Raw genomic sequence first — 23,944 nt, 5'->3', positions numbered from 1 at the left:
CCTTTTCCACGCAAACGTTCAGATGAATCAAGAGTGAAATGACCGTGGAAATTTAGTGGTGACGCTGAGAAACTGTTAATAATGTGAAAACAATTAGCCCTCAGAGTGATGTGCACATCAGAGACACACTGATGAACAATTAACACATTCAACTGTCTGCAATTACACGAGTGAATATAAAAGCAAAGTGGTGCAGAAATACCGTTAACAACAATGGCAGCTTTGGCAGTGTTAGAAGATATCGCAAATGGCGCAGTAAGAAGAGAAATAATATTTAGCAGGTTTTCCTAATGTAATCGGAGCTATCGACTGCACACACATTGCTATAAAAGCACCATCACTGGATGAATATGTGTACGTTAACAGGAAGCATTTTCATTCCATTAATGTACAGATTATACGATTAATTTATGTTATTTGTGAAGTTATTTCTTGGAAAAAGGGGCAGATCAGATAAGATTCTTCTTCTTTCTGCTTGCTTTTCATTCACGAGTTAAGAACATTTGTATTGGTATTTAATTATTTTATTTTTTTGAATGAAATAAAGAATATTAAAAAAAAATAAAAAAATATGTCACAGGTGTCAAACTGAATCCCAGAAGGACCGGTGTCCTGCATGTTTTAGATGTTCCACTGCTTTAACACACCTGATTCTAATTAATGATCGTCACCAGCTTGTCATCAAAGTCTGGATAGTTCTGTTGATGACACAGCTCCTTGTATCATGGTGCAATTAAACAGGGAAACCGGCCCTCGGGGGCCTATTTAAATACATTTGCATATTTAAATGGAGGCGTGGACAGGGAGGAGTCTGGTACTCCTACATGTGCGCTCAATTCCACGTTGATTGGGATGTACAAAGGAAATGTGCTTGGATTCATGCCTACGCACAGTTTCATACATCTGGATTTTTTTGTGCGTAGGACGTTTTCTGGATTTAAGCGTACGCCATGTTTCAGTGGGAAATACACGCAAGTCTTTGTACATGAGGCCCCAGGTCTCAACGCCACTGCTGGGACCAGCGACGACATCAACACCCGCCCCACCTGCCCGCAAAACAAAAAGCGTTTGTGTCCCACGTCACAAAACATTTAATCTGACCCAAACTCGCATAGACCATTTAAGAACTGTCCCCATGTTTAAGTCTAAACCACACCTCTGAAGTTTGCTCCAAGGACACGAATACCTGCCTCAAAGACTGCATGTGTTTGAGCTTAGGATCCTTACACCCCAAACTACACTTTTAAACTTGCTGGAAAACTTTCTAAATCTGCAACAGTCTTTCTCAAGCTGCTCTTTAGAAATAAACAGGGGGTTTTTGGAATGAAGTTTTCCACACTCTCTCGAAAATTCGGAAGCGTAAACTGGTTCCAAATCCTATGACTGCTTTGTTCGGTCCTTCTAGTGATGATGACCCCCGGATGACTTCTACTGAGCGTCATATGGTCTCTTTCTCCTTGCTCCTGGCCAGGCGGGCCATTCTGCTTAGATGGAAGGGGGCGGCCTCACCCACACACACTCAGTGGCTACGAGACATTATGCACTGTTTTACTCTAGAGAAAATAAGATTTTCAATTAGAGGCTCGGAGGATAAATTTTATAAGACCTGGCAACCCTTTTTAACTTATTTTCATGATTCTCATACAATATAGATTTTACGATGAGAGAGTGAACACGGTGGACTCTTGACATTTGATAAGCTCAAAGCTTAGATATTAATATGCCTGCCAATTTTGTTTCCCTCCTTGTGTGCCTTTTTAATTAACATTTTTAGGGGTTTGGGTGGGGGGGTGGGCTGGTGGGCTCAATGTACTACCTCAGGATTGCAAGATTTCCTTTTATTTTTATTTTTTCTGTATATGTTTTGTAAGACAACTATTTTGATACTACCTGGACCTGCACCAGCAAGACCTTCAGTGGGGTTTTTTTTTATTTTTTATTTTTTTTTGTTGTTGTTTTTGGTCAGGATATACATTCTCAATGTAACATTGTATTTTTATATTCTTTGTGAAAAATAATAAAAAAGATTTGAAACAGAAATAAACAAGGGGGACACTGGACACGGTTATATGTGTCAAAGGGACAGACTGCGGTGACACCTGCCCAAACTCCCAATAAGTTGTGAACATGAAGTTTATTGTTCATGAATGCAACAGCCTTGTTTGTTCGTGTAGCAAAAGAAATATTATCCTGTCTTACCTGCTCACCTACACAATTTCATCCATGAAAACGCCACTGTCTGACATAGGGCTGGGCGATATATCGAGATTTGAATATATATCGATATATTTTCAAACACGATATGGTACGAGACAATATCGTTTATATCGATTTAAAAAAAAAATCTTTTTTTTTACATTTTTTTTTTAATGATTTTGATATAGCTTATTTTGTAACAAATTGACTTGAATGTTTTATTTGAGATTTGCACAAATGTTTTGTTATTTGCACAACTGTCAACCTCAGTGAAAAAGTCTGCCTGTTACTGTCTACATTGTATTAATTGCACAGTGTATTTTAATTTAATTGTTATGCAGGAAAGGGATATTTGTTTTATTTTATTCAAGAAGCCTTTTTATTCTATATATGCAGGCAGTTTATTTTTATTTCATTTGTTTTATACATTTTGATATTGTGCAGACCTCTGTTAATAAATGTACCTGTGTGACATTTGGCACGAGGCTTTGTATTAAAACTGTTTTTTTAAGGGTTTGCCTCAGAAAAAAATGAAACTAACAGAGATGCTATAATGCTTTGGGGGAAACCACGATTATGGCACAGAAAAAATATCGATATATATTGAGTATCAACATTCAGCTAGAAAATATCGAGATATGACTTTTGGTCCATATCGCCCAGCCCTAGTCTGACGGGACTATCATGACTCCATGTCGGATGGATGGAGCAGAGATGGCAGAGGCCACTAATTAGACCGATACAACAAAGACAACCACAAGTACGCTTACCTGATCAAGCACAGAAAAAAAGAGGAGAAGATGAAAAATCCCCAAAGATACATGAAACCAAATTAAACTCCGCGCCACTCACACGCACTGCACCTACGACTCACACACTCACGCCCACTGGAAACGGAGGAGAGGAGAGGAGAGGAGAGGAGTTGATGCAGCTGTGGTTTTGGAGTCAGTTTCCGCACCCCCTTGCTGCCCTCTCTCCAACTCCTCTGTGGCTCCTCCAGGGACGCAGGCCTTGGCTAAGACCCAGGAACCAGGGAGTCAGGACCAGGGTAAGAGGGAGAAAAGGGGGAACAACAGAGGCAAGGAAGGATATCACAAAGGAAAGAGAAAAACAGAGCTGACCTCATGTGCAAGTATTGTCAGGCACCTACATAAACAGGAGAGCTCATGAGACGTCCCTTAGAGGATTTTTAAGGCAGCAAAGTTTCAAACACACTGATCAAGTATTCGGTGCTTGGTGTCTCTTTTTCTTTAATAGCAATAGTACTTTTTATTCCTATCTTACATACACGTGGAGCATTGTCCTGCAATTTTAATACACAAAACAGGCCACGATCAATTCTTTTAAAAACAGTGACCTTCCATTTTAGTTTTACTCACTCTTAGAACGTTCAATTCCTCTCTGACACTGAATCACTGGCCACGTTTTATAAGACAGGTGAAGACTGTTTCTCCTGCGTTTCACACGTGTTCTGGGCTGCACTTTTTCGAAAGGTATCCTCCTTGTATATTGACAGATTTGTAAAAGTGAATAATTACAAGATTTACTGATGCACCTTGTTCTGAAAGCCCCGTGCTTTGTTGTTCAATGTTACGCAACCAACTCAGCGTTTATTCACTTTTGCTTCATGCTGCTTCTCATCGCTTTAGCCAGCAGTCCATTAGAGATTTATGCCTCCCTATTTTGTGCCAATGTGTCAGTTGATTTCACAACACTGCAGCAGTTTTTTTTCACTTTGAACGCACCGTGGCAGATGTTTAATACTGCATTCCCTACACTCACAATTTAACCCCGAGGATGAAAATATTGTAAACTCTACTTAAGAGGGAAGCGCTTTTCTCTGGGAAAAGAGCGATTGTGTACACGGCTCTAAATGTACAGTAGGTCATGTAAAGATGACCTACTGCACTGCTGTGCCAGATGAACCAGAGCTTTAATGAGCCTGGACATTGACTTTACACATTTCTGAAACCCTACTGGACGAACAGAGCAAACCTTTCCCTAATTTGATATTTTGATAAGCTTAAGTGACCGTGAAACCCCTCGTGCTCGCTGGGAGAGTCCTTCTGCTTGTTGTCATCTTGGAGGAGACGGAAAATATTTCCTTGGATGGTGAATCTAAAAAATGTCTCGTATTGATTTGTGGTGCAGCTTCCTTCTGACATGACACCTGGAACCAGACGTTGCCAGTGGAGGTTAAGGGTTCAGGATTTTCCTAGACATTTTCTCTTGTTTGTGCAGATAAACACAGCAGGTATTTGAACCCATTTGTGCACAGATGTGAGCCCCACTCTTAACTATGTCAACATCCTAATACTCGTGGTGAACTGCTGCCGTGGTTGTATTCATGCTTGGGATACTGTACATGACATAAAGCTATTTTTTTTTCCTATGGTTTGCTCCAGTAACACTGTTCCACCATCCAGGGAAGACAAAAGTAGGTGAACGTCAGCTCGTAAGTGGTGCGCTCCGTGTTCTGCGTTAAAGCGACATTACTGTTGGCCTGACTCAACTCAGGGGAAGTTTAAATCTGTTTGTGCGATCAAACCCAAAGTGTTATCTGCTCACTCCTTCTGTCCTGCGGTGTTGGGTTAAGAGGTCTATTCTCTCTCTCTCTCTCTTTCTCCCCCACCACTCAGGGTTTTATGGGCTGTGTGCTGCGGTGCAGTGACCTCCCTCTCACCCCGGTGCCACCCAGCCGGTGCAGGATTCAGGCACACACGGCCCCTGCCAAAACCCCAATGCGCCACATCTGCAATCCATAAACGCCAGCCACTCTCACTCTCCTACTCCCTCGCCCACACTGCCTCCAACTCTCACACTCTTCCATTTCACTCTCCGCTCTTCTCTTACCCATTAGCGTTTTATTTTTACTTCCCAATTCGATGCATCCCTCTCTTCTTCATGCATTCCTCTGACTCCATCATCCCTCCACTTCTGGTTTTATTCACGCTGAACATCAACGTGCTCTTCCCTTATCTCTCACTCCCTCCCTGCCCTTTTTTTTCCTTCCGTTTCTTCATCCACATCCAACGGAAAAAATTTCTCACCCATAATATCTTCAAGGAGAGCCAAGGAAGTGCGGTGGCAATGAAGCACACTGGTCCAAACAGCACTAAGTCACCAGCATAGATGATAACATGTGCCAAACACACACTTCACTTATGGGCGGTATTCGGTCCCATCATGTTGCTTTTCGTCCCCCAAGAAGTCAAATGTTTATCTGTTTCAAATTAATAGTGTCAAGAGGGGGGAAAAAATGTATAGCTCACATCTAACTTGACCTCCACCATGTTAGTGTTACTGTAAGAGTGTTCTCAATCATTGGGGCACTGAACTTGTCCCTTTCCTACCACATCTTAACAAGATGTGTCCAACACATTAGTTATTGCGGCTTCGCTTTAATACATGAAAAACTAGCAAAGTAGGAAATAAATTGAGCGTTACTGCAAAACTGCCCCGAGCTCCCAGCTTGCACCCCCTATGGGCGATGGAGACATTTGTCTTTCTCATTTCTATTCTTTTTTCTTATTCTTCCCCTTTTTTCCAGTGTAATCGCATTTTTACAAAAAGCCCAGAGTGAACTTCAGCTCCCCTCCATTTTTTTTTTGGATCATGTTCGTTTCTCCATCCCAAAGTCTTCACCTTCTGCTTTCCCAGACATACTGGCATGCCTCTGTGGTGCAGTCCCGCTTCACTCCAGGGATGAATCATGTTGCTGCAAGCATGCAAAGGCTTAACATTTTTTATGATAAATATTACATGTCATAAATCTCTGTTTTCCCAAGCAAGAGTATGAGGCAAGGGAAGGGAAGGATGCAGAACTGGGAAGCATCTCGGCTTGTGGATCATAACAGCAGAAAGATCACGATCCGAGTGTTTGAGTTGAAGGTCAGTACAGGACAACCACAAAGAGTGACAGAGCTGTGCGTGTGTGTTTAAGACTGCTAATATAGGAAGCAACGGATTGTGCTTCTAGGGGATCATACGCATTTCAATAGATAAGGAGTCATGGCAGACTCTGAGCATGTGTTTACGAAACAAACACTTACAGTTTTTATATGTTCTCTAGCCTGCTAACTGATTTAACGTTGCTGCAGTGTGTTTTGAAATAACTATTCCTAGATTAGTATTACATTGTGAAAGCCTCTTATTTTTCCAGTCAAGTCTACTGAAGCATGCTTGTGATAAAAGATAAATAAATTAACCTGACAGCTGCCATTTGTCCAAATTTTTAAAGTAATTAATTGAGATTGCTGACAAAAATTGAGCTCAAAAGTACAACTTGGGAGTTCTTTTTCCGTGATTACACATCCTTGAATATCGCATCATCTAAATAATTACCATGTCCTCATTCCTGCAGCCTAATGCAGCCGCAGGCATTTCGCCACACATGCGTGACTTCAAAGAGTTCCCATCGTAATGATCTTGATACATGAATGAAAGTTAGAATTATTACAAGTTGTTGTGGAAACAATCGTTGGATTTGTTTAATCATCAAATGTTTAACACACCCAGCTATTTGTTCAGTAGTCGCAGTCATTTGTTTTTCTTTACTCTTCTAAAGTGAAGGTGAACTGCTGAAATGGTGAGGAAGTGCTATTAATACTGATTCATGGCCGCCATCTAGTGGCCAAATCAAGTAGCAACAAGTTAAAGAGCTTCAAAGCAAACCAGTGTGAAGAACAACAATTGAAGAGAAAAATGCATGAAAATTGTTTTATTAAACACATAATGCACTTTTTTTTAAAGTGTCATTTGCTGATGTTTATATTAATACCTATCCTCTATTCCATGTCCAAGTCATGCATGTCCACTGTAACTTCGCTCTTGAACCAAGGTAACGGTGCCGGTACGTAGGGATCAAATGTCCAATGAGGATACACCCTTTTGTACAAATTCATCAGGACAGTGTCTTGGGAGCGCATCTGATTATCGAAGACGCACTTCATGTGACCGTGTGTTCCTGAAAAACGTAACAGAGAACATGAGAACTTGCAGGAGATGACGGGCATCAATTAAAGCCGTAGCGAGTTTGGAAATGATCTCACCTAGAGCCTCCTTAATGTGCCCCCTTCGACCCCATTTGGTCCGCAGCTCCACTGGTTTGAACCACATGATGTCATCTGTCAAAGCAACACACAGCGAGCATTAAACTTATACAGAAGCCGGACGCTATTCTGCAGTCATATCAAAGCATGAAGACATCCTCTTACCCCTGTTGAAGAACATGTAACGGACAACGGCTGAGCGCTTGTTGATTTTGAACGGATGTCCGCTCAGTACGATCCTCTTCAGCACAACACGCTGGGGGTCGCAACTGAGCAGGCTGCCCGTAGCCACCAGGTCCTGCACGCCTGCAAACACGCAGGGAGGACGACAATTCAAAGGCCACTGCTGAACCCGTTTTAAGTGGATAATCAAATACAACAAACCAAACGACGGGACAGACGGTCAAAAGTTGAAACTGAAGGCAGCCAATCCAATAACAGAATCTACTTATGTTCGAGTACAAGCGGGACTTGTCGTCTCACCGTCATCCCTTTGTTTGAAGAGCAGGACTCCTGCCGGGGGAAAGGTGATGGGTGCGTACACCGAAACCACAGCGGGGACATCTGGCTTGAGGAAGCGCTCCATCTTATGCTTGTCAGCTGAAAAACAGAGCTCACTGTCCTAAGTGATAGATCTTTGACACAATTCCTGCAGCCCATCAACAAATAAGTGGCTGCGCATGCAGATTTGGAGTCATACCCTAAATTGAATGAAGTTTTAACTCCAAATTTGTGAGAGGCTTCACACTGGATGCAAAAGCAATTACAGTTTATTTTAGTGCCTTTATCGGATCTGTTCCTTGCACAGGCTTTGATCAAACACATGGGCGTTGGTGTGAGGGACTCCTCACTTTGTGGAAGGGGAGTAATTTATAGCTCTTTGGTCCTCTCAGCTGCATTGATTTGGGTGATTTTTAAAATCAGTGTTTGATTTAAAGGTAGATTAGGGTGGAAATAGGGTTGCGCTTCCGACTGTATTTGCCTGAACAGATTTTCTACCTGATGTGTGCTGGGAGAATATAGGGGAGGCGCGGAATCTCCGAAATCCACAGTGGAACACGAGCTCCTCTTTAGATTTGATTGGCTCGGTGTTGCTGGGGTGTCTCCGCACCAACACGTGCATGACTGACATCTGCACACAGACGGAAAGAAAATAACGAGACCAGGAAAAGTCTGGAAAAAGCACCGTGAAAAGTGTGTGAATTAAAACAGAGGCCTTTGGATGGCATTACCTTCTGCTCATGAGGCAGGAGGGACGTCAACACCAGAGGTTTGCCAGACTGGACGCTCTCCATCACAGAGGAGGGAACATCGATGACATGCAGCGTGACATACCAGCCATCCTGAAATAAGATTGGTAACATTAGATAGAAGCCACAATTCAAATAGTTGAGAACTTCAAGGCAACTACTTCTTTGTTTTTACCATGGCTCCCTCTTCCTCGGCTGCAGCTTCAGCCAAAATGCGGCGGCGAGTGCGCTCAAAGCTCTGGAACTGGAAGATGCGTGAATAGTCAAGAGGCAAGTTCTCCATGGGGTCCCAGGGGGACGAGCGGAAACTTTTTAGGCCCCTGTACCGCTGGAACCTGGGAGTACAACACAGCCAAAGGAATGATCTCTTTCAGCATGAGCTCATTTGAAAATGCATCGCACACTCAACATGAAAGAGCACCGACCGCATTCTCGCGGGAGTGTCAAGGGGTGTATCCACTTCGTCAGGAAACATCTCGTGGGACCGGGCCTCTCGGTAGCGTTTCAGGCCTTCTTCCTCTGCTGCTTCATCCATGTGTTCGTCATACCGCTGATCAGCTCCAACTCTCTCTGTAGAGCACACCTCCTCTTCCTCCTCCTCCTCATCTTCTTCCCCTTCTGAAGCACAGCCAGAACCGAGCTCCTAAGCAGGGAGGACACGGGACAGGCCTGGGTCATGCTAATTGAAGGACTAAAGCAAATCTGACCTCAAAAGTAACGGGATGGCACTTAGTTTCACAGAATCCACAAATATTCTCTGGCATGCTGAGAGATACTGTATGGAGTACTATCATGCAACTAGTGTCCGACCGATCAGCCTTTTTTTCGATTATTTCGATCACCGATTAGGGGGAAATCAAAAAGACCGATAGCCGATATCAGCCGATACGATTATTACCCTTTTTTAACTTTTTGGGAGAAAACAAATTTCAATACAAGAATTCATTTAAATGAATGGTGAGCAATTTATTGCTTTAACTAGGAAGGACAGCAATATTCACTTTGCACGGCTCACACATCAATAGTGCAAATTATGGAACATCAAACAAAACAAGCAGCATTTCAGTTATTAAAAATAAAATTAAGTGAATTTCCTCTTTCAAAAATAACAAATTAAGAGGAATAACAGCCTCAATTTTAGAACAGTCAGGCACAATACTCCCAATTCCCAGACCCAAACCACAGCAAGTGCCTACTTGGAGGTAGTAACAGTAAGCTAACTAGTACACATGACAAACAACCAAACAGTACAGGTTGTGAAAATGGCTACACAGGTTGTTTTTTTAAGTGCAAATATTTACTTAAGTTTACTTAAGTTTGAGCATGTTGAACATTCTTAATACAAAAAGAAAATGCAGTATTTCAGTAAATTTCTTAATTTTTCTTTAAAAAAAAAAAAAAAATCGAAATGATTTATTTTCGATTTTTTATTGGGGGGGGCCAATACCGATTATTAATGAAAATTATGAATATCGAATTCGATAATCGGCCACGGCCGATTATCGGTCGCCCACTACATGTAACTGGGTGAAATTCGTTGTATTCCATCATTTTCCACAAACAGGTTACACTAGTATTACCGTAAGTACTGATTTTGCACTTCTACCTTCTAAACTGTAGCCTAAATGTTTGAGAAAGACACAAGTATAAAGAAACTTTAGTTGCATTAGAACCATAAGCAACCAAGACCAACTAGGCAAACCACTTGGATGTGTGAAGGTGATGTGACGCTCCCGTCTTTCAAACTATGGGCATTTTTGCTTTGCATGCATTTGAATTTGGTGCGTTGCCAAGCGTGTATAGCAAGGACGGGTCAGGCCATGCTCTTGTGCCAACATCTAAAATTTCAACTTCAGTGTGCACTACATTTGTAAAAGGAAATTAACCATCAAAGACGACATGCTTCACAGTGGTCGCTCGACGGGCAAATTGCTGGAGAAGCCAGACACTTGAGCGGAAAGCCATCAGCATGGGGTTGATTCACAACCTCTCCGACATCCTCGCCGCAGTAATAATAATCATTATCATTTGAAGTACCCCTTTGCCCATTGTTACGCTCTCCGACATGCGTATTCCTGTGTGCTAACCTCAACATCAAATGCATGCTAATAACAATTACAGATCCTAATGAACCCGTTGCATAAGGAGAGTTTCCCCCCTCTTCTTTTCAAACAGAGCTGGAAATAAATAAATGGTCCACCCCTCCCTCCGTCCAGACAGGAAGTTCTGTTCACAAGACAGGAAGACAGGAGGCTTCTCTCGGGACTCCTGCTCCAAACACTATTGTTGTTGTGTGGTGAGCAGCCTGGCACTGCAGCCCAGAGACAGACGCTGAGAAAACAAACAGTGCCTCTCAGCAACGAGGTGCACAGACGGCGGGTCACGTATGCACCGCTCCGGCCCCGGAACCACCGGCGCGTCGCCGCTTCTCCACACATTAGCATCCTCATCATGCAACATATGATAAAGCTGTCTCCGGCTGCACTGTTGCTATGACAACAAGGTGAAAATGAACAAAGTGGGCCACTCACTCCGTTGTAGGTATAGCTGAGGGTTAAGGGCATTTAATCTGGTTTTAAACGCATATCTCATGTAAAATCTCGTGCAACCTCTTGAATCCTTTTACTGTCGTTAGCTCCTATGGTTTCATCTACGGGCGATTGATCTCAAATAACATGTTTTCAAACAATTATTACATCAGCCCCTATTTATCTTTTTCCCCTCACATTTGCAGCACAAAGCAGCACAAAAGGGTTTCTCAAATACAACGTCTTTATCGATTCTGTCATCACTTTCTTGATCAGTCGCTTCTGCCATGATGTTCACTGTAGCTCTGTCAGCTAGTTTCATCGTTGTTGATAGATGACATAGTACCGTAAGCAATGTGCAGTTGTCCCACCAGGACGGGGGCTGGAACTTCTCTGGTCTGGTTTTTACTAATAGCAGGCATGAAAGATGGCTGCACAGAGACGACGCTTCATTAAACTAAGCCACTATTCTTTCAGGCAAAGTTAAACCTGAAGTTTTAATGTGAATAAAAGTCCTTCGTGCTGCTTTTAACAGAATACATGCAGGTTTGACCAAACATCCTTTGAAAGAGACACGCCTCGCCCTACACACACATTTTGCCAATATTTGCCTAAACGGCCCTTAAAATCTCACTGCATGTCAATATTCCTAATCTAAATACAATCTAAACATAATACTTGATGTAAAATTAGCCACCTTGACACCAGAATTCAATCCCTGTACTTCTTGCAGTAAATAAATTATTCTTTGTGTTGTGAAGTTAGTTTTATATGAAAAACAGCAGTTGTTACAGTTGTTGTTACAACATTGTCATTATATCATACTGATCTCCTGCTTTTAGAGACTCTGCAAATATTGTCAACATCAAGGGCCAATCCCAATACACCCCCTACTTTCTACCACTAACCTTCCCTCTCTACCACTACCCCTAAAAATTAAGCCACAGATTTTAGGGCCCTTGTAATCTTCCCAGGGCCCTGTCCCAATACACCCACTACCCCTACTTTTCAGCACCACCCCTAAATTTTGCTTGCTACGTCACTGCGTGGTTTACGTTCGGGTACGTAAGCGACTGCGTAGTTACGTTTGCACATACGTCACACCATATCAGGAAGCCAGAGCTAGAAGCTGTTTTACTTTCCCCTGTAGCGCTGTTAATATGCCACTTTATTAAGTTTTAATATTTTTTCAGGCGTAAAAGTAACCGTTAAGATCCCCAACCTGGGCTCAGTTTATCCAAATAACGCCTGTTAAGAAATTTCGGGATGAGAACTCGGGAGCTGATTTATGGTTCTGCGTTAAATCGACGCAGAGCTTACGGCATACGGCGCGCGTCGTCGCGTAACCTACGCCGTAGGCTCTGCATTGGTGTAACGCGGAACCATAAATCAGCCTTTATTCTGGCGAGGTTTGAAAAAGACTTTGCAACAACGAGCAAGCGAGTGATTATATGCATTCACTGAGTGAATATTATGAAAGTAAAATATATAATTCTCGCTAGAAATGTAATCAAAACGCATTTTTATGCAGAAACTAACTCAAAATATTGATTTTATTCACTAAAAAATAAGAAATGTCCGCCATGTTTTTTTCTTATTCAGTCTGCAAATGACGACGAAAAGCATTCTGGGAAATTTTTCTGGCCCTCGGTCAGCTAGTGTGCATCTGAAAACCCTCGCTCTGAAGAGCTAGATTGATGCCCCCTAACACTCGTTTTCCCCACTCCCCCTAGGTGAAAAGAGGAATTGGGACACCACTACCACGGGAACGCGTAAAATTTAGGGGTAGGGCTGAAAAGTAGGGGTAGTGGGGGGATTGGGACTGGGCCCAAGTGTAGCTGAAGGTCGAACTACGGGTCTTCCAGTTGGGTGGTATCCCGTAGATGAGTGCAGACAACTTTATCCCCCGGTAACGGACGGCGCACCGCTATAGCTGATCACCATCTCTTTCTGGATCAGTCACAAGGTCCAAACATCTGGCTCTATACGACCTAACCACGGATACGGCCACCAATTAAATTGTGCTGATAGGGATTTGTGCGTGTGATTGTGGTATGCTGAAGAACTCTCGTTCTGCCGTATCCTACATTTGAATGGTTCAGAAAAGTGAGCAACATTAGTAGAGTGAGGATGTTGAAGGTAGAGATGCTGCACAATCTAGTTTTGTTTTTTTTTGGAGTCACAATAAACATTACACACGTAATCTACAGTACTTCACTATTATAAATAGACTTCCAAGAAGTATTACACAGGACAGTTAAAATACATTTAATAAATATGATCACATCACTAGAACCTAAATCAATGATTTTCTTTTACTATAATCAAAAGAAAATAACAATTTGGAGTTCTGAAAACAAGCAAGGATTTGTGTCTAATAAAGCCACAGATGTGCTCCTGAGAGAAGGGCTGAATGATTTGGGGACAATATTTAATTCAGTGTTTGTGACAAGTACTGGAGTTTCAATTTGATTGAGGATAAAACATTTTCAAGTCAAGCTTCAGCTCACTTTTCATCATATAATACTTTTAAACAATGATTTGGAAGCAGTAGTTCTTGGGCAGGACCAGCGCACCTTTGTTTGCTGCATCTTCATTTAACTTTTGCCTGTGCATGCCTTTTGCATGTGCTTTTACAGATATGGGAACATGTTCACTGTGCTGAGCAAAATACTCATAATTGATTTTGAGCTGTTTAAATAACTGTGATTTTAGAGATTTCATATTGCTTCAGTTAAAATTCCAGTTTTAACATTAATGAATTCATCTTTCAGGCCTACCTGAGAGTTGGCCTCATCATCGTCCCCATCCATGGCTTCATCCATCATGTCGTCATTATCGTCGTCGTCACTGCTTTCTTCATCCACGTCATCATTCTCCTCGTCATTTTCATCAACGATCCACGTGGCCTGGTAGTCAGATGTTCCCTTGGGGACCTTCATTAAGCGTTTGTTCTTCCTGGCCGCTACACAGCAAAGAGAAGCATCAAAGAATCAGAGGCTTGTGTTTTAGGGGCATGTAAACCTGGAAACCTCCAGAAACTGTTTACTTCTTTCACGTTGGTGTAGTACTGCATTATATAGCTTCATTTAGCTGAATGTAGGTCAGGGGAAGACATCTGTGTGTGTGTGTTCAATCAAACCTGTTTTTCACATTGCGGTGATGTAGAAAACGGTAATCTGGGGAAATGTGGCAAACCTTTTGTACTTCGGTTCAATTATTTCCAGCCACCACAGAGCTTTGCAAGGCGACATCTCAAATTGATTAAATGATTAAAATTAAACCAGCTGTGACTGCTCTGACTCAAGTCAGGTCCCATTTAGGCTCCCCGTGATCTTTCCTCACATGCATCACATTCAAGGCGGGACTTTTGGACTGCTGGAGGAGGATTGGCTGGGAGTTTTTGTCGTGGCTCTGTTAAACCCATACAAGAAGCTGGAAGAAGACCAGATTTCAGAGTTGGAAGGTACCAACCGTGGCGAAAACGAGGAGAGATGAGATCTGACAAATTCTTCTGATCCCTGGACTCTAAACAAACGTAGAAATCCTGCCAGTGAAACGGGAGTCTAATGACTCAAACTACAAATAAGTACATCTGAGCTTGATAGCTAACAATTATGCAGAGAAGAGAGTGTAACGAAGCCTCATGTCACTGTTTTAAGGAGCTTGTTTAGATGAAGGGATTTAATCCCTTAGTGCCTGATAAATGACAATTTCTCAATATTATTTAATATATTTTCATTTGGGTGTTCATTATATATTGAAAATAAAAATGCCCCCAATTTCAACTTTTAGTTTACTTTAGTTTCCTAATTTATATATTTATTTACATTTATGTGAATATATTGGGGGTCATTTTCAAATTATTGTTTTTTTTTCATGTATTGTTTTGATCTGGGGGTGTGCGGAGCTTTTAGACAGTCAAATATCAAGATGTTGATGTGATTTTGCTTTACTTTTACATGTAAATTTACAGACAGACTACTGTTTTGCAAAAATATCAAAGTTCCCTTTTTTGGTGCGTTCATCCAAGTATAACGCAGTGTGGGAGTGCACAAAAGTGAGGTGGCGAGAAATGACGGGAAGCGCATATGGGTTGAATAATCAGGGCCTGAGTGAGCCCGTGAACTCAGGTACCGACTTGTCAACCCAGATGTGTCATTCATGTGTCTGCAAAGTGTCTGGATGAGCAGGAAGCTGTATGTTTTATATGTGTTGTAATCTACGTGATACATGGAAAATACTGATTCAAACAGTGGCCCAAAGGAACCTTTCCACTAGTGGGATTTCCAGGTGGAAATTTTCGGGCAGGATCGTTGATGCGCGTCTCCATTACCGGGAACGACCCTGAAAAAAGGGGCTTCTGGAACCTGCGCAGGGTGAAAAAGGTTCCCGCACTGGGACAGGTACTCCTGCTGGCCAACAGGAACCTCCTGCTTTTGTTCAGCACTCCCACATGAACATAAATCGTTTGAACCAGAAACATTTTGCTGCGAGTGCTTTTGATGAAGTTGGAGATTACAAGAAAAAAACGATAGATGGGCCGACGAGTTGGTTCAGGCCTTGTTGCCATATTATGCCAATGCGGAGGTTCAGCGGGGGGGTTTCTTTTAATCTCAATCGCTAGTGCCACCGCTGTGTATGTTGAAAAAACACAAGTAGCATCCATTGTTTACATGTTTCTTCTTCTCTTTTGTCTTTTGCTGCATTCTCCTTTTTTGTCTCCTTTTGTGCTGCTGGCCGTTTGAGAACAACAAATAATGTGCATGACCCCCACCTCGTGGTCAGCGGTGTTATTTTGTGGCTCTACAGTGTAATGGAGACGGCCGGCCCCGTTGGAGGTTCCTGTCTGGCGGGTTTACCCGGAACTCCCACGCGTGGAAACGCGCCTTATATCAACTATCTGGACTTTCTACACCCCACTGATGTGAACAGCAGCTCTACAACAGTCGGGTTTTATTTCTTTGAGTTTAGGATTCAGCACCCCAGACAAACCAGGGCTACAGGGACTCACATCTCTGCTGTGTCCAATGGAGACTCTCTGTGGGAGGAACACACCGTTCTTCTTACCAACAAGGTTCCCGTCACTCAAAAGATCACACAGAGCTGGAACGCGTGTGTAATCAAGCACTGATGAGGTGAGGTGCCACCTCCATTCAGTCTGCGTGGTTTTATAAACAAGAATTAAGGTTTTTCTTGTGCTGATATGTCAGACCGGCTGTGTGAAAAAGACTAAAGTATCGTCTCAATAAACTAAGATGACTAGATTCTGTTTCTGCACCTTCAGCTTCCTGCAGTTCAGTTTCTGTTGGCCACGTTTGCTCTCCGTCCATGGGGTCCACCTCTGCCTCCGCCTGCAGGTTCTCCCTGGAGGACGGGTCTGCCTTCATGAGCACCCGCACTGGAGCCTCCGTTTCAGCTCCATCCTGTCAGATATGAAGATGTTAAACGTTTTTTGGTAAGATGTTTAATCATCTGCATTTAAATAAATCCCAAAACAAAGACATTTTACTATTCAAATCTATGGTTTATTAAAGGACAAAAGGAGTTTTCCAGGTTGCAGCTCAGTTACCACTCAGCATGTGATGTGTATTTTGTTGTACAATTCACAAATAAGAAGTGCATCTGTTTATAACAACTTAATCTGCAACATATCCACCACTCCAACTGTGTGAGACATTTGTGTTGGAAGGGGAGATGTTCATCTTTCAACAAGACACCACTTAATGTTTTGAACTGATACTGAAAGAGCAAACTAAGTAGCAACGGACACCAGTTCCAGTTCCTGTTCCCCTTCGCGGGCTGACAATTTAAAAAATAAAATTGACACTTAGGTCGAATGGGTGTTCCTAGCCATAAAATGTAGTCACTTTGTGACCGTTGCACAAAAGGCCACGTGCAGCTCTTTCTGGGCAGTAACTTACATTAAAAAACAAACACCTACCTGCATCTCTTCATCTCCTTCCTTGCCAGGCTTTGTTGGTCTGGCTGCTGTTAGGATGAGGGGAAGGGGATCTGAAGGAGCATCAATCTGACTGAGCTGAAAGTCTCCATGTCCACTGATGTGCACCAGTCTGTTAACGCCCAGGGGACGACCACGGACATACCCTGAGACGCAAAGGGTGCCCAGGCCAGTAGGCCCGTTGTCTGTGCCCTCAGCAGGGCTGTTGGGCGTAAAAGTGACATTCTGTGCTATTAAATGGGAGCGTCTGGAGCGGTAGCCCAACTTTCTTTGTCTCTGAGAGCCCAGGTGTCTGAGGAGGAGCGTGGCATCTTGTTCTGAGTCCAGAGGGAAGAGACGAGCATCTGGGAAACGGACCTCCGCAATCTTTGACAAAGCTCTTCTGGAGTCGACCCTCTTCTTCACTGGAATGTCAGACACACCCTGACACACCAAGGCTGGACAGGAAGGATTTGGGACACAAGGCCTTTAGAAATTGTGCATCAGTAAAAGGAGGAAATAAAAACCTGTGTCAACAGAGGAGTCCTGAACCGTACTTAAAGAAATACTCACCATGACTGGGGAGGCCCTGGGCAAAGAGGCAGGAGAGACAATATTCTCCGTATGTGTCCCAACCTTCGGTGGAGTCCAGCACAAACAAGAGGCTATCTGCAATCTTTGCTATATCCAGCAGGGAGTGCATGTCAGCTGTTCAAAGAAACAGTTATATGAGCTTCAGAATAAAGTCTCATTGCATGCACAAAAAAGGAAAACAACTTCATCCATCACTTTACAACATGTTAAAATGGAAAATTGTACTTAATATCAACACAAATAAAAATGTAATGCTACTCTACATAGTGAGACAGATATCATCTTTCAGAAGATTGTCACAGTATAGTTTCAGTGTAAACATACTCAAAGATATGCATAATGTCCAGAGGAGCTACTGTATTTATTAAACAAATACAGTAATTTTCAATTTAAAATGTTAAAAAACACGTAAATATATAGAAGCATATACAATTGATATTAGTCAAGTCAACATTACTTTTTATCCAAGGTCCAACAGTGTTTTAACTTTATTTTGAAGCTCAACACTCCCCAAATCTTACCTGTGTTTTGGTTTAGAAAGGTGAACCTTTGTTTGAAACGAGGCAGAATTATCCCAAAACTGTCACTGATACCACTGATGCACCGTTCTTGATGTACGATTCCCCCTGCACCTTCCTGCCGCAGCAGTTTGGTAACAGCGCCAGCGTCGGCTCCGGCATGCAGGGAAACCACAGCAACCAAATGAGGAGGACCGTCCCTGCTGCCCAGGCGCCGCTTTTCTGTCAGGACCTAATACAGCAAGAGACATGATACATGCAGCACCAATCACAAAAATCACCCAAATGCTTTTCTTCAAACAACACAAAAAGTTACCATGTCTTTCTTATTCCTGCGTAGCTGGTTAGCTTTGTGCCTTCTGTCCATCTTCTTTATCTCCTTCCTCTGTTTTTTGGTAAGCATCATCACTGACACTCGTCCTGTAAGACAGTGCAAATCAATGATGTATCAATACAGTACGATGGATAAGATCCTCACATGAAGAAGCAAATATCTACACAGTCTGCAGTAATAACTACTCACCTACACACACATTAGGGGTGGGACGATACGGGTAACTCACGATTCAATACTGTGGCGATATGTGGCCCACGATAACGATAATATCACGATATTTTCGATAATCGATATATTTTAAGAAATTTCATCAACGATATATGTGACTGAAAAAGAAAAAAATACCTATAAAAAGGAAAACGTCTATAGTTATGCATTTATTAAATTCCAAAACTTCATACAATGTACAAAGAAAGTGCATTTGTATAGTACCTCACTGCCTCCTAGGCTTGTAAATGTAAACACTGTACAACTGGACAAATTAAAGTGCATGAAATTTACATGTTTTATATAAACCAGGACAGTGCACTGCTTTGTTTCTAATGCTGAAAAGTCAGTAAGCAACTTAATTTTGCATAGTACCTCACTGCCTCCTAGGGCTGGGTATCTATTCAAATGTCAAGAATCGATTAGATTCCGATTCTTAAGATTCAGAATCGATTATCACCATTTGATTCGATTCGATCCGATATTGATGTGGATTAGTGTTATTAAAAATGTTTTTTGAGCTGTTGCCTGAATTATATGACTGTAAAATAACTAGTGAAATAATAATTTCACAATAATTATTGTGAAACAACTAAGAAATAAATAACTCAAATATGCTTTTCAACATCCCTTCTTTTTCAATATCCTTTTAGCTTGTCTAATTTATTCTGTCACCACACACACATATTGCCATGAAGCATCAGGCATTTTTCACTTATGTCATGACAAACTGTATCCGATAACAGAAGAAACCAAACAAGCTAGAAATCTAGATAATATGAACTTCATTGAACTAATATAACATTTTGAAATTTAAGCTGAAATATCCAAAGCACTGAACACTGGTTGTTCACGGGTGGGCGTGTGTATGAGTGTATCCGTGTCCGTGTGTAACGTGTCTGGTGATTCAATGATCTGCAAGTTTTCCCAGCACACGGTTGACTGGACACAGAAGGATCCGTGCGAGGATCACTTAGGGCCCAGTCCCAATACACCCCCTAGCCCTACTTTTCAGCCCTACCCCTAAATTTTGCGCGTTCCCGTGCATATTTTCAGAAGGATGATAGTGCTTTTTTGCACAAACCATCCCATTGATGAGCTACATAAAATAACTATTTTCAATGTTTTATTATAAGTTATTTAAAGTGTGTAAAACTGCACATATCAGTTTTTGTGCACAGGATTCCAACACAATATTTGTGTCAAAGAAATAAAATAAACTGACATATCAGTGCCCAGTTCAGGTTGTAACTGCCTGCAAAAACTGCCCTGCTGCTTAGAAATAAGCATCTATATTAAAACATCTATATTTAGTTTTCTGACCAATGGGATTTAGTAACATGTATCTGTGTTATAGCATGTCAAATTATGCAAATGTAAACTTAATATTTAGGTTATCTTTGTATGTAGAACGCCGTTCTAAGCTGTCAAATATATATAAGAAAACTAAATATATGCAAACAAGGGCTGTAGTCGTTTATGATCATATTCTGGCTGGATAACATATTAAAGCATAATAAAAGTAATTATTTACTCAAGGAAAAGTTTGCTGGTTATATATTATAAGAAAACAGTGATTTCATATCTATACTGAAATATATGAATCAATATCTTGGTTTGTTGTTGCTGAAAATTTTAGTATCACTGCATGAAGAATAAAAAAACGTGAGCCAACGTTTTGTTTGCTTTTTGAGAGTATTTGCAAGGGTCGTTTTGAAACCCGAATCAGCTTTTTGGAAATTACACCACGTTTCTATGTACAATGATGCGGTTGAATCTGTGGTTAAGAACAGTTGACACACACCAAGTATCTGTAATCAATACAAGTGCTCAGTTTTATTGGTGTATTGGTTGTCTGATTGTCTCCCCCAAGTGTTGATGGCTGGAGATCAACTGGACACGCTGCACATTCAACAACAGTGTCCCGTTAGGATCGCCACGCGACCAGACAATTTCACAAAATACCATTTGAAAAAGTGCCTTATAATATTGATTACAAGTAACACACTTTTACCCCCCACGACCGGAGTCACGTGGGTTCACCGGAGCCACGCGAGCTGCAAAAACGACAGAGGTAAAGTTTGGGAAATGAAAGTAACTTACCTTTGTTTTCTCTTTCAATTTCTCCTTTCGTCCGGTGTTTGCCATGCTTGTGTCCTTTATTTTTTTGTTTGTATATGCCAGGTCTGTGGGCCTGTTGTTTTTCCCCGTTCTCAGCCATTTTCGCCATGTGGGAAAGTCAGATCGTCAGATACTTCCGGAGTGTGTCCGGCGTCATGACCGAGAGGCGTGTCTCCCGGAAGTTTTATTTTACTTCAAAATAAAGGCCGGATTATTTTAAAATCCTTTTGCACTTTAAATCTTGATGTACTACTGAATAAAAGGAGAAAGGTCACGAGATTCAGTCTTTACGTAAGAGTAGGGCCAGGCAGGAGAAAAATAAAAATAATATTTTAGAGGAGGAAGATTTTTTTTTCATTATGCACTTGAAATGTTGAGAAAAAAGGCGAAATTTTGACTTTATTCTTGAAATTTTATTTCAACATTAATCTCGACATTTCGACTTTTTTCTCAACATTTCGACTTTTTTCTCCAAATTGTACTTCAACATTAATCTCGACATTTCGACTTTTTTCTCAACATTTCGACTTTTTTCTCCAAGTGCACAATAAAAAAAAATCTTCCCCTCTCAAATATTTTTTCTCCTGCATGGCCCTAATACTCTTCCGTATATCTTAATGTATGTTTGAGTTAGATTAGATTTCATGATCTTACAGAAACCTTTGAGTGGTGAAGGAAGATTAATCAAGCTAATTAAAAGTTCATCAATAAAAGTCTTTACCCATTATACTACACAAAATCTATATAAACATGCTCACAAATTATATTTGACATACAGTATCTATCCTTTTCATATGTTATCATAGCCACAGTTATTAAAACCCACCGTTTGTTCACCAAGATAAGCAATACTCTGACATCATCTTGTATTATTTCATCATCTTTCATCATTCAACCTATTTTTGATCCAGTTATACACTTCATGGGTTCTCCACAAAAGAAACACTTCTCTTTACATAAGAAACTCCTTGTTTTAATTGAAGGGGGTAACAGGAAAATGAGAAGTATAGCTGAGTAATGACAAGTATAGACAAAATGAAAAAAAAAAATTATCGGAAATAACAAGCGTCTAACACAAAAAACCTCAGAAGCATGTTTACCACAGTGGAGCATTACTTCTCTTTTATCAATACTCAGCAATGGTTAAGAAACATAGAGGACAATTTTTTAAGGATTAAGAACCTAAATATTCAACAGTCTTGCTTGACATAGCATCTAGACTCTAAACAAGCAAATTTAGCAAGTCAGTTATTGCTTGCTACTGAGTCATGCTGGTGTAATGTGTAGAATGTGATTTAATGTTCTCTGTCTTAAATTAAAAACCGTCCGCTATTAGACACTTCCTTGATGGGAACACATGTTGGTCTAACATATACCGGTACACTACATATTGTTCAGAATTCAATTTTTTTCTTGTCTTAGTTTGAACTTTAGAGTTTTTCATTAGGACCTGCTTGATTGTCCAACAACCAGAATCATTCAACACAGGTTGACCTTTAACATGAAGTTGATGCATATTCCATCAAATGTTTCATTTAAAATTATACTTTGTTTCCAATTCATCCCTTTTAAATGGGACATGTTTAAAATGAGATTCACTTTTTTTTCTAAATTTGCTTCACCAATGTGCTGATTTGCTGCCTTAGTTTCAGTTTCAGATTTTATATCCATATTACATCATATCTTAATGTAATACCAAAAGGATTTTGTCTAAACATTGTATGCCGCATTAGCTGAAAAGCAATTACTGCATAATGTATTAAGTGGCACATTGATAAAAGTTTCTGTCAAAACATCAGAGATATAAAAAACAAATCTCTGTGTGTTTTTTTTAATTTTGTAACTTTAAATGTAATATGGTTAGTTGGGGAAGCTTGTGGTCTTACTTGTTTAAAATCTTTAGGCAAAATACAGTTTAAGTCCTTTCTTTGACCCTTTATAAACAAGCGTGTTGAGAATCTCAAGGGGCAAAACCATATTGGTAAACACCCAACTCTGTTCCAGTGGATGCCAAAAGCCAGTGTTAAACTATTTGATTCAACATAATATCAGGTCACTTTTCAGAGAAAGTAAGCAAGTTAATTTCCTGTCTAAAGTAGTCCATTGTAATTGAGTCTAATCAAAATCAAGTTGTAAGTAATCCTGGTATTATTGATCAGATAAGGCATCATTAGGAGAAAAAATAATGTCACTTGTAAATTTTCTATATGTCAGAACAGAATCAAGAGTATGATGAAAAAAGTGACAAAGTCTGCAGACTTCTTGAGATAAAGCAGAGTCTTGTAATAAGGAGTTAAGAATCCTATTTAGGCTATCATTTTCAACATTTACATGTATATATATATATATATATATATATATATATATATATATATATATATATATATATATATATATATATATATATATATATATATATATATATATGTTTATGTTAATTATGTTAGTTGATCCAGGCGGATCAAAGGAAGGAGTTGTCTGAGAGTTTCTCATCACATTTTGATGATTGTTTCAAAGACCTTTTTTATTCTGATGAAATTGTACACTGGAGTGAAAGGAAAAAGACAAAAAAGAGATTTGAGAGACAAAACATTAAACTGAACTCACATTAAAGCTTTGGCTGAAAGTTTAAGTTTTTTTTAAGTTTAGTTTTAGCCTTTTCTTTTAATAGTAAACATTTCATATATACGATAAAAAGGTAATATAAAGGTTCCATATAAAATACATAAAAATTACAGGTCACACATTAAAATACATGCAAACATCTGTTCCAATGTTTCCATAGTCCAGATGTGTACCACTCTGTTTGATGTTAGCGCTTTTTTATATATATATATATATATATATATATATATATATATATATATATATATATATATATATATATAGCGCATATTTTATTGTAAATTAATTTTTATTCTCTATTTGTTTATTTTTTTACTCGTTCTGAACACACATAGAAATGTTTTAAATCACTGTTAAATGCCAGAAAAGCTCTTCCTCTGGATGTTTTCAGGGTTTACAGTTTACTCCAAGTGTCTGGGCGGAACTACTGTTTGTAGCATGTCGCAAAGACGGACAAACAGGCAGAGTTGATTTATGGTTCCGCGTTACACCAACGCAAAGCCTACGCCGTAGGTTACGCCGCGACACGCACCGGCACGTTGCGCGTCGCCGCGGTACCCTACGCCGTAAGCTACG

The 23,944-nt window shown here is 40.5% G+C and overlaps 1 protein-coding gene across 1 annotated transcript; it reads right to left on the bottom strand.

Annotated features, from left to right (window-relative positions):
• Positions 1-6,887: 6,887 nt before the first annotated feature.
• tsr1 (TSR1 ribosome maturation factor) lies at positions 6,888-20,890 on the bottom strand. The gene is made up of 15 exons (XM_061719594.1): positions 20,726-20,890; positions 18,395-18,498; positions 18,082-18,310; positions 17,540-17,674; positions 16,970-17,424; positions 16,307-16,451; positions 13,806-13,990; positions 8,923-9,140; positions 8,673-8,832; positions 8,480-8,590; positions 8,247-8,379; positions 7,731-7,847; positions 7,413-7,553; positions 7,248-7,322; positions 6,888-7,162 (listed from the first exon to the last, which is right to left on the bottom strand). The coding sequence occupies exons 1-15, from the start codon at positions 20,850-20,852 to the stop codon at positions 6,984-6,986; spliced, it is 2,514 nt and encodes an 837-aa protein (XP_061575578.1). The 5' UTR covers positions 20,853-20,890; the 3' UTR covers positions 6,888-6,983.
• Positions 20,891-23,944: the final 3,054 nt, after the last annotated feature.

Source organism: Cololabis saira, chromosome 4 (genome assembly GCF_033807715.1).
Source record: "Cololabis saira isolate AMF1-May2022 chromosome 4, fColSai1.1, whole genome shotgun sequence".
Lineage (NCBI taxonomy): Eukaryota > Metazoa > Chordata > Actinopteri > Beloniformes > Belonidae > Cololabis > Cololabis saira.
The sequence above is the reverse complement of the archived record's forward strand: the minus strand, read 5'-3'. Positions and strand labels throughout refer to the sequence as shown.

What these genes read in the sequence shown, in the direction of transcription:
- tsr1 (XM_061719594.1), bottom strand. Translation starts at nt 20,852, where the DNA reads ATGGCGAAAATGGCTGAGAACGGGGAAAAACAACAGGCCCACAGACCT. An exon ending in AATTGAAAGAGAAAACAAAG is followed by an intron (nt 18,499 to 20,725) that starts GTAAGTTACTTT and finishes ACTGTCTTACAG; the next exon opens with GACGAGTGTCAGTGATGATG. An exon ending in TTACATGTTCTTCAACAGGG is followed by an intron (nt 7,323 to 7,412) that starts GTAAGAGGATGT and finishes TTGCTTTGACAG; the next exon opens with ATGACATCATGTGGTTCAAA.